The sequence below is a fragment of the Sciurus vulgaris genome, assembly GCF_902686455.1.
Source record: "Sciurus vulgaris genome assembly, chromosome: 12".
Taxonomy (NCBI): Eukaryota; Metazoa; Chordata; class Mammalia; order Rodentia; family Sciuridae; genus Sciurus; species Sciurus vulgaris.
Genome location: NC_136473.1, coordinates 55,477,271 through 55,492,184, shown reverse-complemented (window position 1 = coordinate 55,492,184; position 14,914 = coordinate 55,477,271). Strand labels below are relative to the sequence as shown.

At 41.6% G+C, this 14,914-nt stretch overlaps 1 protein-coding gene across 1 annotated transcript in view; it reads right to left on the bottom strand.

Annotated features, from left to right (window-relative positions):
- The window catches only part of KIF26B (kinesin family member 26B), a 490,037-nt gene that overhangs the window by 305,439 nt on the left and 169,684 nt on the right, over positions 1-14,914 (bottom strand). Inside the window, exon 3 of the mRNA XM_079106603.1 lies at positions 2,179-2,712. Within this exon, the coding sequence (XP_078962729.1) occupies positions 2,179-2,712 (534 nt within the window). The remainder of the gene's footprint in view (positions 1-2,178; positions 2,713-14,914) is intronic.

The window sequence follows — 14,914 nt, the reverse complement described above, 5'->3', positions numbered from 1 at the left end:
TCTTTAAAGTTGATCATCTCAGGTATTTGTTCTAGTGATGGAAAGCTAGCTAACACATTCCCCTAAATAGTTATTTTCAAGATTAAATCATAAAGCCTCCCCAGGATGTCACTGCTTGTTTATTATATTTATATAAACAACTTGGAAAATTCTGTCCAAAAGTGAAACAACAGTTCAGCAACCCTAAAAGTCAAAACAAGAGATGATTTTTTTTCTTTCTTTTTTTTTTTTTTTTTTTTGGTGTGTCAGGTCTAAAAATGATTACTATCGGGAAAAGATGTTGAAAGGAGATACCTCAGGGGTAAGCTAGGAAAGTTGGAAGTAGGGGTGGGGAAACCCTGGGCCTGGGTGAGGCGATGGCTGGTGCTGGTGTCACTGGCTGTGTGGCCACAGGTCCTTCAGTTTCTCTAAGCATCATAATCCCCATCTGTGAAAAGAAGACTTAACATCTTCTCTGCCTACCTCACAGGCCTGCTCTAGGGCTAAATAAAATGATGTGTGTATTCTATTGTTGAAACTACAAGGTACCAAGTAAATGAAAAGTTTGACAACCTAAGAACGCTGACTTCTTAGAAAAATAATCAGTGCTTCACATTTTCTTTCAAGATATCAAGAAACACAATCTAAACCCCTCTCAAATACTCTAAAAGTCACCAGGAATTTTATCAGCCACTCTTGACTCATTCTCTTTCCATGTACCTTGGCCCAATGTAACAAAACTGTGTTATGTGTACACTCAACTTGTTTATTTTTCTCCTGGGCCCATAGGCAGATTGGCTTTCACAGTTTCCTCTGCAGGAAAGTGGGGGCCAGGATACTGGATTCCTGCCACTGGAATAAGGATGGAAGCAACATACAGCCCTACCAGGCCAGGCTGGGCCCCTAAAGTCCCCCAGTGAGATCCTCCACATTTTCTTTCCTTGTTTCCGGGCTCTTTCTTCATCTTCCTGAAGATCTGCTGGGGGACTCTGAGGCTCCCAGTGGTAGTGACACAATCGATAGAAGAAGACCAAGTCCCTGCACCAGTGGCAGGCCATTCACCCAATACCCACCATGAGAGGGAAGCAGTAAGAAATTACCTGAGATCTGAAGGATCACCTATTATGCCAGTTAACTCCCATGACTAATATAACCCATGACCCTGGCCACCTCTCCACTCCAATAATGGTCATGACTCTGCTGCTTCCCATATAATGGTCACAGTGGACACAGAGCACATGAATTTAACCCAAATTTCACCCCAGAGAAAACCCACCCAGGAAAAAATCAGCACAATTTTTAAAAATTCCTTAGCGGATTTGAGACCTGTTATATTCTTCTAGAGAAATGAGGAGGCATGGGCTAATCTAAATAGGAGAAAAGAAGAAAAGGTGAAACACCTGTGGTAACTCAATCCCAACAAAATTTAAGATGAGTTGCAGATAGTAAAGGGTTAAGATCTGTCAAGGTAGAGAGATTAGGAAGGGACTCTATACCTCATTTAGAAGGTATTGATAATGGAAGCATAATGCTAACAGATTATATGTCCTTCATATATTTAATTCTTAATGATGTTCAGCTCTTTCCACAGGTTGCTTTAAAATCTTGATTTTTAGGGACTTACCATATTCTTTGATTCAAAAACATCTCACCCATTTGTCTTAATTTCTTAAATATTTGTTAATACCGCAATGACAATCCTTACCATATGCCAGATACTGGACCATATGTCTTATATACATAACCTTATTTAATTCTCACTACTGTTCTATTTGCTCATGAGAGATCTGATTCTGAATTAAGACAAACCCTTTGTGCAAGGTCATATTGCTAGTAAGTGAACATCAGGACTTGGACTCCAGTCCTCTAGGGCCAGTCTCTAGGGCCTATACTCTAAGTCACTATGCATCACAGTAAACCTGATTGCTGGCATGCCGTTGGCACTATCTGGACCAATAAGATCTCTTAGGAAGGAGATATACTGAATGAGCAGAGAGAGGGCAGGAGTAGAAGGTTCAGAGGTTACACTCTCAACACAGGCAGGCCTGGTTAGATGAGAACACTGTGGGGGTCACATGAAAGCTTTAAGCTCTGAGCAGAGGAGCTCCCAGAAGCAGAAGGGTGGAGAAGGAAGAGTTGCCCAATTCTCTACCTTAACTCTAGCCAACTCTGCTTGTCCTTGCTCACAGAGGAACTTACCTGGTAAGGGTACAGGGTAACCCCATTGGTTCTTGAAAGGGACCAGGTGCCATCCAAATATTGATGAGCCTGAATGGCCACCGAGTTGAGAATGTTCCCATTGCTGGGACTTGTGGCCATCTGGAGGCTGACCTTGGCCTGATGCGTGGGAGATCCACTCTTCTTTTCTGCCCCGTTGCTGACCCCAAGGCTATTGGGTTTGCTGCTGTGCTTGTTGACAAGGCCTGTGTAGTTGGAGGTGGCATAGGGGGCAGGCACAAAGGCCCAATCCCTGGGCTGCTGGAGCCCACCCATGTGCCGGGACCCCACCAGGGTGGGGGCATTGGAGAGCGGTGGGGGTGATCCAGGTGAGGCATCATAATGCTCACTGCCAGCTGCCTGCTCCAAAGTCAGCACCATCTGGATGGCCTCCTGTTTCAGCTGGTTCAGGTGTGTGGCACAAATGTCACAGCGGTTGTCTCGGTCATTCCATGCCTTCCGGATGGTGTTGGGGACCTGGAGCTTGTCATGAATCACAGCTGAGAAAGCAGGATCCTGGAGAACACATGAACAGAGAAAAAGGAGAGTCTGTAACTCAAGGCTAGTGAGTGCAATTCAGATGTCTGGTTGATGAGTCAAACTCTAGTTAGAGTTTGATTGGCATCCATCCATCAGATGGGCAGCATGTAGTTGACAAATGCATTGGACAAATGTAAGAATTTTGTAGTGAAAACTTTGAAGGTATATAAAACAAAACAAAATAAAATGAAATATGATTTTTAAGTATTCTTACAGCCAGTCAAATAGGAACATTTCAGATTCACCTTATATTCACTTAAGAATTAGAATCAACCTGAACCCTCCTCAAGTGTTCAACAGAAGACATTAATGTCTGTCCAGGCAGGATGGTTGGGGGGCAGTGGTACAGCATTGTGAACCCATGGTTCCTATTATCCCTAGAAAGTTGGTAATGGATGAAAGGGCTAGTTGGGATCAGGAACAGAAATTCTGTTCTAAGAAAATCTTGGCTTCATCAACACTCTATGCTAAATGCCATTGGAAGGAGACCAAACCAAAGCAGATTCTTAACCAGACGTCAGTTATCCCAGTAGCACAGCAAACCTCTGAAGATTAACTAGTGTATTTCGTTTGCCCTGTCCATGTATTTGGCTTCCTGACCCATTACAATAGTCCAAGATGCTTTCCCCATAAAATTCATCTAAAACTACTATTCAAAAATCTTAGAGCTGCATGGTTGTACACACTGTTGTCTGAGATCCCCAGGAGGCTGAGTCAAGAGGATCACTTGAGCCCAGGAGTTTGAGATCAACCTGAGCAATATAACAAGACCCAATATAAAAATAAAAGATCTTTAGTTCAGAGGCCACTCTTAACACATACCTATGAGAAATCAGAAAATGGATTTAATGAGGATTATGTCTCTAGTTTACTTTGCTTTAAACTTCACAGGAAAGCAGAAGCACACATAGGAACAATGCTAGGAATGTTAATTGGGCATTGGAATAGTTCTGCTGCCCGTGACCTTGGAGTTCTGTGTGACCTTGGACAAATTACTTTATCTCACTGATACTCTAATCTATTACACAAGGCCACAGTCTATTCTTGGTGTAATGTTCTTCCAGTTCAATGATTCCAATAGGAGTCCTATAGAGTGCAACAGAGAATAGTATCTGCCTGTATGGACAAAGTCATTATGGCATGTTTTGAGTTTAACGGGCTGATTGAACTTTTGAGGTTCAACAGTTGTTGCAAATACTTGATGAGGCTCATCTCAAGGGTTAGTTTCCTCTAGGACATTAGAAGAAATCTTCCCCTCTGAAATTTGCTGTAGCTTTTATGGAGCAGAAACTCCATCAGGGATGAATCTGGTGTGGTGAGCGTGGGTGAGGGGGTAGTGCAGGGCATTCAGGGTGGACAGGAAGATCACTGATGGGAGGGTCCTTCTTAATTACAATCCATCTTGATTATGGGTTCCAGCATTTTGTTTTCCCTGTTTAACTACCCTGAACAGCTCCCCAGCATGCACTGATTAATTGATTAATAAATCAAGAGGCCTCTTTACACAGCAGCAGCAAGGGGTGACTCAGGAGGTGGAAACTCAAGACAGTCATATAAAATGATGGGAAACAATGGGAGGTCAAGGCTGAACAAGTCTCAGTTGGCAAAGAGATGCAAACCATATGAGGCTTGTCTGGTGGCATCCTTCTCAATGACAGCTGCTTTGTCCAGTCTCTAAGACCAGCTTAGAGCATGGGAGACCTGAAAGAGCCCCCGAGGGACCATTCTAGAACAAACTGTCACCTCAGCTCCAAAAGAGTTAAAAATTTGGATTATACCCATACTTTCTTGACCACTAATCCAAGATTTTTCACTTTGAGAGCCAAAGAGACATAAATACACTCATCAATCAATACATCCATCAATACACTCATAGTTTTTGCACAGATATAAGGTTTTATAGGAAACACTGATTTATTCAAAAAGAATTTATTTGGGTCTCCATATGTGCCAAGATATATTTTCTTGCTTTTTCACATAACATTACATGATGAGAATTTTCCCTTATCAATAAATGCTATTTGAAAATGTTATTTTTAATGACTATATGGCATTTTATCTTTTGGTTGTTTCATAGTTCACTTATGTATTCCCACGTTCTACTGTATAATTTAAGATACTATGAAAAATCAGCAGAATGGCATTTAAGCACAATCCATAACCAATGATATATGCTTTCAAATCACCAAACTATTCGGTTTCAAGAAGCCTCAAATAAATTGCTTATTTAGAATATTTTTGTTAACCCAATCATATGAAAGAAGTGCTACAGTAGAGGCAACTATGAAAGAAGTCACTTCCACACATCACAGTTTATTTTAGATGTTAGATGCTAGCCTGAGACTCTGGATTTCATTTTGACATGGAGACACAACCACTCTACAGAAATTGCATGAGCCATCCTTGAGTTTGAGAATTTCTTTTCTTCTCTCTTTCAGGTTTTTAATACTTTCCCTTGCAGCAGTTCTCTCTTTATTAAACCTATTGCTATTTGTAGCTCAATTTGCAACACTGAAATAAATAGGCATGTTGGCTTCAACATGCCGGGCACCTCACCAGACTGGAAATCTGAGAATCCATAGAGACAATCCCTGCCCTCTGTGAGTTTACCATCCAGGAATCCTTCTTGGTTCCTGGACTGCCCCAATGCCACATCCCTTTGCTGCCACCTCTAATCCAGTCTATAGCAACTCCCATTACCAATAGACATGCCGTGGAGCTCAGTGCTCCCCTTTGGTTCACAAGATGTTAACAAGAACTTTAGTTCCCCATGGCTTTCTTCCAGTCACACATGTGCCTACCAAAGCCAGTCCTGTGAGAGCCAACAAAACTAACCATGAGAGTTCCAGCTGAGACTATTAACAATATGGTGGCCACAGATAGTCAAAGAGAAGAGCTCAGCGTTGTCTCATGTGGAGGAAAGCTGAGATTGATTATTTAATGAGTTTGTAATTGCTGACTGATGTCAAAGAGGTGTTCCTTAAGTTAAGCAACCCTTGATCTTAAACCCTATGTTAGTTGCTATCATCAAAAGTCTTCATTCAGTCAAGAGAGACATTTTATGGAAACTGAAAAGGCTTTCAAGTGTTTGTACACACATTATAAATATTTTAGTGCAACTCAAAACTCCAAAGAGGAGTGGTCAACAGACAAAGCTTTCTGTAAGTGCTGATATAAACAGGAGACTGTTTCAAGGAAAAGAAGTAAAATTCAGGGGAAAAAAGAGAGAAAGAAAGATTGAGAATCACAGATGACACACATGAATTGTGCTTTCCTAATATAGACAAAGAAAGGACGACAGTGGCCCAGGGAAGCACCCCTGGTCAGCTGACACCCAAAGAAACCTGGACCAAGAGAAGTAATGGCTAAAGCAAAGGCAGGCTACCAATAACAGGCCTCAAAGACATTTGTACTGTCTAGTTCTGACTCATCCCATGACCTTTGGAAATAGATGGAACAGGGATGAAACATCCACAAGCTGAACCCTTACTTTTAAGGCCCACATGAAAATTGGCTCTTGACACTTGGGAAGCATTTTCATCCTAACTTTTTAAGTTTAGGGGGTCTGCACTCAAAATACTCTCATCTTTCAGGAAAATGTACAAAATCACTTTTGCCTCATCATGAAAAGGAATTTTAGAAGATATTCAGGAAAGTGATAAAGTTCTTCAGAAGGAAGGGATAAATGAAGTTAATGTTCAGACCCCTCAATATGTCCAATTCATGGCTGTTGCAAAAAAACAAGGAAAATCTCATAAGAAGGTTTTCTGATCTCACTATTGCTCTCTTAATTCTTGCATGGAGTATTTCAGGAAAGTGGGGTTTCCTGCCCCATCCCTAAGGTTCTCTCAAAGTCTAGTGACTCTTCTAAATTGACTCTCATCTTCAGGCAGACTTCATCTCCCCACCAATCATTTCCAATCCCATGGCTTCACTAGCCCTCCACATCCTGGTGACTTGAAATTCTCTCTCTATCCCTGCCTGATCTACAAACTCTGAGCCAAAATAAATCTTTCCTCATTACAAGTTGATTATCTCAGGTATTTGTTATTAGTGACAGAAAGCTGACTGATATAGCCTCTTATTATACAATTATCATGAAATGAATTCTTTCAAATGTTAGACTAAAACAGTTTTCTGACCATAACTGTCATACCTGCCTAAAGAGTCTCATGTGGGTTCCTCCTTTTACTGATTCTTCCTTAAGCTATTAAAGTAGACTGTCTAGCCTCCATTAATCTATTCATTTTTTTCCTAGGTTCCCAAGAAAGTAACATTTAAATACAAAAAAAAAATTTTAAATATTTTAGCCATGAGTATAGCTCATCAGCAAGAAGATAAGAGAAACCCGCCGAAAGGAAAATTCCAGACTAGTACTACACTCTTGGTTCTGCAAGCAGGTATGGTGCTTATTTCCAGAAGTTGGCAACCAGCCTTCAAAGCATGAGGAGGGACTGGTAAGGAGAGCTATGGTGTCTATGGAACTCAAGAAAGACAACCAGAACTACTGCCCAGGTGAACAAAGCTGTTTGTGAATGTTGCTTGTTGCTTTCTGTTCCATTTCATCATCTGAGGGACAGGTTGCTCAGCAATAAATGCTAATGTCACTATTGAGCCACTATTGAGGACGGGTGATTTTACGCATTATTTTAGCCAAAAGAGTACTTTGAGTGTGTTCCTCCAAAGCCTCTGGGTTTGTGATGAAGGCAACAGCTGGAGTCAGCATCCAGCATGTGTTATACAAATTCCTGTTGATGTTTGCTTCTAGTTTATTATTCTAGAGGCCTCTAGTGACAAGCTCAACAAGATTTAAGCTGTTCTTCAAAGGCCATTTCTTTCCACTTTGTTCCTTAAACTTTCTTCCTCCGTAAATGCTGTCCCAGGAGGCTGGGAATGGAAGATAGTGCCCTGAGAATACAATGTTTTGTTTCCCACAGCTGGAGGCTTCCCAAAAGATCAATGGGATTTATCTTCACACTCCTTAGAATCCTTCCACAGCTTGGGTTTGCATCCCCGCCCCCTGCCTGCCCTTGTCACATTCCCCATGAGTGTCCTTTCTTCCTCAAGAACCTCAGTGCAATTCATAGCAGTTGTATTTCCAAAGGCAGGTGTTGGTATTAATGACCCTCTCTCTTGAAAGGAAACTGCAAAGTTGAAAGTTTGTAAATCAATAGGTAGCAAACCTTCTTTGGTGGATCTGAATCAAGAATACCAATACTCTCATTCCTAGTTAAACATTCAAATATTTGGATTTGAATGTCTCTAAAGAAGGGATATTTGCCTCCCTCCAGTAATTTCAGAAGAAAGATCAGGGTAATTGGCCAAATCTTAATTAACTGTTGTCAGAGAGGACAGTTTAGCATCTAAAATCCAAGAATACTCCCCAAATGACAGTCAGTGGATGTTACTTCTTCCTTTGAGAGATTCTATTCCCTCGTGCTTATTAGCTCCCTGACTCTTCTATCCCATTTTCCACTTGAGTTTGATGGAGATGCAAAGGGTCACAATTGCCCAGGGTCTTTCTCACTCAGTTATCATGCTAATTCTACCCTGCAGGAATAAGGAGAGCTAAACATCAGTATCCTTTATTCCTGTTGTTCCTGGAATTCCCAGACCACAAACAAGACGTATGACTGCCTCAGAGAGGAGCCAAGGAACAAATTAGACAATTTGCAAAGTAATGACACACCACTGTTCTTTGTGGGAAAGTTACCACTCTCAAGCAGTCTGCGTTCTCACTCAACACAGTGTGTGAACTGAAGGTGAGGATGCTAGCCTGGATCATGCTTCAAAGTTAGGTAGTTGTCATAGAAAGAGGTGGTCCACACTCCTACTTCATTAACGTAAAACTTCAATAGAAATTTCCTTCTGGTCTGCCAGGCAACATCTAAACCCAAAGCTTGCATTCACTGTTCAAAGCCTATTCTGTGAGCCAAGGACACTTCACCCAGTAATGACGATCACACATTAGTGTGCACACAGACACGGATCCTAGCGTGTGGGGGAAAAAAAATGTAAAGGCATAAAGGCATGCTGGGTAATGAGCTCAGAAAGACAAAAGAAAAAAAAAAAAAAAATACCCACCAAAGGGAGAAATGTTAAATGTCAGACCAAAGTTGTTCTACATAAGAAACTAAATTAACCTGGGATGTAGTGACTGTGCCCAGCCTAAGTGATTCTGCTCTGGATTACTGCAAAGAGACGTGGTCCTATTAAAAACGGCATGTGCAGCTTGAATTTGAATGATTGTATCCGCATGAGAGGCAGCTGGGCGCACCAAAGGCAGGTGGGAGCGTAATTAACCGGGCTGCTTACTGCAACATTCAAAAACGTGTTGCAGATGATAAAACCATCCTGCACCAGACAGACAGACATGCGCACTCCCTCTCCTGTATCTGGCCATGCGATGCCAGTGCACCTTGGGACTCTGCCAAGAATAAGCTGATGCCAGCACCATGGCCCTGAACCTCCAAAATTGCCCATAAAGACAGGTATGAGTAATACAAATTTCAATAGCTAAATAAACGAAACAAAGCACTTCTGTCAAAACAAGAGGTGACCACATGAAGTGCAGAAGATGAAAACTCATGGACTTTGGTAGAGAGGTACCAGTTCTGTCCTGCTCTCTGGGACATGGAGACACCAGAAAAATTTCTCTGAGTCTCAGTTCTTTCACTGTTAAGTGGAAAATATTACCTAAAGTTGTTGTAAGAATTAGAAATAATTCACAAGTGTGGTATGGAAGAGATACTAATTCTTCACTTCAAAAGAAAAGGGAGAATTTTAATTAAAACAATACAATTAAGAACAGGTCATGAATTACTCAAAAGAATAAGTGAGATTGTTCTTGTCACACCACTTAATTATTTTTTAATACCCAGTTCGTATTTTTTCCCAATTGGTGTGGATAAATAGTTATTGATTCTTTTGAAAACTTTTGGTTAAGAGGATGGGAGAGTTGAGTCCCAGTTCAATTACTTAGTAATTGTGTGACCAGGAGACATTTTTTAAAAAGTATATCAATACATCAGTCTCCTTAGGTATAATAATGGTGGTTTATAATAGTAGCTATTTTATTAAATAAGGATAAAATGGGATAATATGTGTAATGTGTTATGCATAGTCTCGTCCTTAGTAAATGCTAAACAAATGGCAGTAATTATTATCAATGTTAAATAAATAATAGCAATTATTTTCAGTGTTGTTAGTATCAGTATCTAACACAGAAACTGGTATCAATTTAGTACTTCATAAGGTGCAATGATGATGATGGTGGTGGTGATGATGGTTACAATGATCTTTTATCCAGTAGGATTTGGCAAACATTTTTAGAACTAAGAGGGGAGGGAATGGTAAAGAGGAAAACATATCATCTTTAGTTAACTATTTCTTACATCTGAGTAAGTTGATGTTAAAACACACACGCGCGCACACACCCCCAAACAAGAATGGGCCTTGGAAGCCCCTGAGCTGATCCCTAAGCATCTCCTGAAAGGGTCCCAGCCTGTTTCCTGTTTTAAGGGATGAAATAACCCAAGAGTCATTCATCTCCATGAAACTTAAGAATATGTTTCTCACTGGACGGACTAACTGGAAAGTCTTCTTTATTTCCCCCTTAAAAGTAAGTAATATTGCAAAGAGGCTTTGCTAGATGTTCAATAAGAATCACGGAGCCACCAACTGGCCATTGTCTCCTGGGAGCTACTAATACCTGCCCAGGAGATGTAGAAAGAGAAATGATTTCACATTTGCATAACTATCTCCAAACCTGAAAATCTATCCCTTGGCCCTGTGGAAATAGGATCCATTCAGAAATAGAGGAAGAGCTAAGGTAGAGAGAGTGGACTCCTACTACACACTTAAAAGGTTTCCCTTAACTTTAAAGTTCATGTTCAACATGACGCAAAAATAAAGTGATACATTTTACAATTATAAGCACTAATCGAGATTCTAATATGACATACTAAAATTTTACCTTTCAATTACTAAAGTCTATCTAGACTAGATATATTTTTTTATGTGTAGGCTTTAAGGTACCATCAGGTGGTAAATGGAATTATTTTCACTCAGAAAGTAGTTGGATTTCTATAAGGCTATTAAGGATTCTGTTAAGTATCCTAATTACAAAATTGCCTAATATTTCTTTTTCCTTTCATTGATTTTATATGCATGAAATGCAGCATGAATGTACTTGGCTTTGCTTTCTTGGACTTTCTACAAAAAATAAAATGAAATACCTAAAATTTGGCGGTGCTGCCTTTGTTTTTAAAAGATGAATTTTTAACAGATAAGCCCTGTTTTGACCATGTCCTACAACAAATTTAACTTCCATGATTCCCCTTTGACCTAATACTTGTGGCCCAGTGTTTGGGCCCCATGTAATTTTCCTCAAGCCATCTTGTCAAATATCCTCCACAGCTCCTCACAGAACCCTCCTGGAGAGCCTCATGGGCTTGCCTCTATTCCATGGAAGCCCCTGAATTTCCCTCTGTGACTTTAGTTAGGCTCCTGCCCTGATGATAATTCTCACCTGCTCTTGTAAACCATGAGACAACATTTAGGGGTAAGAGGTCTGTTCACTACTGTGATAGGAGGGATGAGTTCATGTGTATAAACATAATTCCAAATGTGTCAAAGTCTACATTTTAAATGTGCACCATATACTGAATGTCAATTATATATCCATCCACCAAGCCAAAAACAAAAATCTTGCTTATTTATCCTAGGGCCCAGGGCATCCATGAAGTCCAACTCCCCAGAAGGATGGCTCCCTGCCCTGGACTTCCACAGAACTTCTCTGGTCTGAGTCATTCATAGTACTTAGCAAACACTTCCTTATTAGAGTTGGACGTGTTCTATCTTCACAATCGTGGTAAATTCCTAGGGGCAGAAACCATGCCATAATGTTAATAGTAATGGTAACTTTGACTCTTGCCCCCTGGAGTCCATATTCAAGGCAGCAGCCAGGGTGATCCTCTTAAATCTTAAATCTGATCCTGGTATTTCATAGCATAAAATTCTTCCCTGGCCTCCACTCCTTTCCTTAGAGTCAAAGTCAATATCTCTGCATGGAGCTTTACAGGATCTGGCTTGCTGGTCCCTCTCTGACCTCAAGTCCTACTACTCGCTCTCTGACTCACTCTGTGCCAGCCACAAAACTCTTCTTGCTATTCCTCAAACACACAAGGAATGTTCAGCCAGGAAATCTATACTTGCTATTGCTCCAATGTGGAAAACTTACCTCACTGACATCTGCATGGACATATACCACCTTCAAGGTGCTCAAATTCTACCTCTTAGTATGGTCTACCAAGCTCCCTCCAGCCCTCTCTAACCCCCTTTCCAGCTTCATTTCTCTCTATAGCATTGTCACCTTCTAATGCTCTATTATATTCCTTGTCTCCCTCTTCAAAGTGCAAATTGGATGAGAACAGAGACTTTTTTTTCAATCTGTTCTGTTCACTGCTGAATTCTGAATGTCTAGAACAATGCCCCAGGTACAGCAGCCCTCAAAGTGTTTGTTGAATGAATCAATGAACCAGTGAATCCCTTTTAGAAAAAGGGGAAGGGACAGGTGCCTCATTTTTTCAAGCTACTCTAGTGCTGCCCTTCAGAGGAGCTCAAGTCCTCTGCTCCAACCAAGGAATTACAACTCCTCTGAATACCTCAGCTCTGAGGACTGCTGCTTTTTGTAGACAATAATTCAAGCCAATGATAAGCAGCTCTGGAGATACAGCCCAAAGACTAATTTTTGCCCAAAGACTAAAGTTCTAATGCAAATGTCATTTCACCAAATTCTCTTCCTATTCCATGGTTATCAATGGCTAGTGATTCCGAACCCCCAGGGGACATGGTGGAAATACCTAGAGGCATTTTCAGTTGTCACAGCTGGGAGGGGGCTACTAACATCTGGTGGGTAGAGGCAAGGATACTGCTAAGTATCTTTCAGTGCATAGGGCAACACCGGGTCCCTGTCCCTTAACAAAAAGTTATCCAGGCCCCAATGTCAACTAGGCCATGGTTGAAACCCTGACTTAATCCCTCTCACCTGATCCCATCTTGCAGTTCTCATTAGAAAGGAATCTCTGTGCAGGACAGTGAGTGGGTCTTCTATATCTGGAAACAGATTCTGGCTCTTCTCCTGCCTCAGTTTCCCTGGGGTGCAGTAAATTTTTAAAAGCACACTGTCTTGATGTTTGGATTCTTTGAGTGCAGTTGTCAGTGGGGTTGGGTCTGGCAGGTGTGCATAAACACACTGCGGGTTAACACAGTCTGACTGTTAAAACCTCACATGCTAGTAGAGTTCAGATCCTGGACTGCATGCCCCAGCCTCCACCCTCCCCGGGGACAGGGGGCTGCTGAGCATGCCACAGGCTGTTTAGGAATGTGATGGAAAAGGCTGACATGGGCCCCAAGCTCTTGGTCATATGAACTGTGGATCTGGTGCATGGCTTCAGCAGCTGAGCCTGTCATTTACATCTCTGCTCTTGGCCTGGGTTTGAAGGGGGACAGCTGAGGTGGCTTTTTAACTGAAATCACTTCAAGCCTCTGGCCAGATTTTACATCATGGTAACTGCAGTTTCCCTTCTGAAGGAAAGAAACCAATGCCATGATAAGACAAAGTCATTGTTAAGATATAATTTGGTGCAATTATAGAAGAGACCAAGGATTTCTTTATTCCTGCAAAAAGAAAAACCACATTTACGTAGCTCAGACCATGTGCAAGGCTTGTGCGGGCTTTGTTTTGTGAAAGAAATCAAGGCTTTGGCCCTAAGTGCCCCAGACTGGAGCCAACCCTTAGAGAATGAGGACCTGAGCTGCACATTTTTTAAAAAAATTTCATTCATGATGCATTAGAAATGACTTAACACATCCTGGGGCAAAAGCTAGAATATCCCAGGAACATCTGACAGAGGTGTCTATACTCTTAACTCACAACCCCTCACCTACCTGTGAAACCCAAAGTTAACCCTTCACCATCAGATATCTTGTCTGCTCGTTTGAGGAGAGACGCATTAATCATTGGATGTTCCACAGTGCTTCTTACCTTTCTTTCTTCCATAATGAGCTTTAGTGAAAAGATCTGAATTGGAAATTCACCGTGGCTAATGAACAAAGCATCACTAAAACAGTTTTGAATATGGTGGGATGGCATGGCCAGGAAAGAGACAGGGAGAGCAAGTCCTTCTCCAGGGACTTGACCACGCCTCTCTGTCAGTGTCAGTCAATAACAAGCTAACAATGGTTCCTGAGAAGCCAGTGGCCACAAGCTAGTCTGCAACCACAGAGTCAGAGAGGCAACCAGTCATTCTCAATTGAGATTCCTTCCTGATTAGAGGGTTACTGAAGGGCAGGCACGGATTGCTGGACATGACCTTGGGTGTAAACCATGATTTGCCATCTTCCTTAGTGGGTGCCACTCTGCAGCCCTCCACCAACAGAAGTTAACCTTTTTAACGATCACATCTTCACTGGCTTCTCAGTGATGAGTGGGCAGAACAGCTTGAGGACCTGACAGAAGACTGAAGCTGCCTATTTTGAAGTTTTCCTTCTAGACGCTCCTAGACAGCCTAAAGCATAGTCAGCTGAACTCGGCATAAAAAAGAGAGAAAGGGTGAGCAAGCCAGGAGCGTGGGTGCCTACAATGCCAGACTACAGTTGTACTTCTCTGCTATATTATTGAATTAGCAATTTCTCTTCATATTTTGGAAATGGGATTTCTGGTTGTCTTAAGAGGCCCTACCAGAGGCAGACTTGAATAAATTAATTCATGTATAGGGTCTACCTATGTAAATCAATCATATGAGAAACTTAAAACACAGCAACTACAACACCAAAATCTCTGAGAATACAATCAGCCTCAATGAAAAGAGAGTATAAAACAGAGTCTGTGATTACAGAGTAGCAGGGGGCCACAGTTCACATTTTCTACACACACAGAGGTATGCGCATGTATCTCTTCGGGTGGAAACCAGCAGGGTGGCTCTGGTGTGGGGCTCTGGGGGCAGCAGTATGGATTAGACAGGCCCAAGCAAGGAGATAACCAAGGATGGAAAATAAACAACTCCTCCCGCCTGCCTCTACCAGTGTTCCTCTGATTTGATCTGGAAAGGACTCACTGTAGAAATGTTCATAAAGTGATTTCCGTGGTCTAATAGTCTCCCCGCTCTGGAGACAC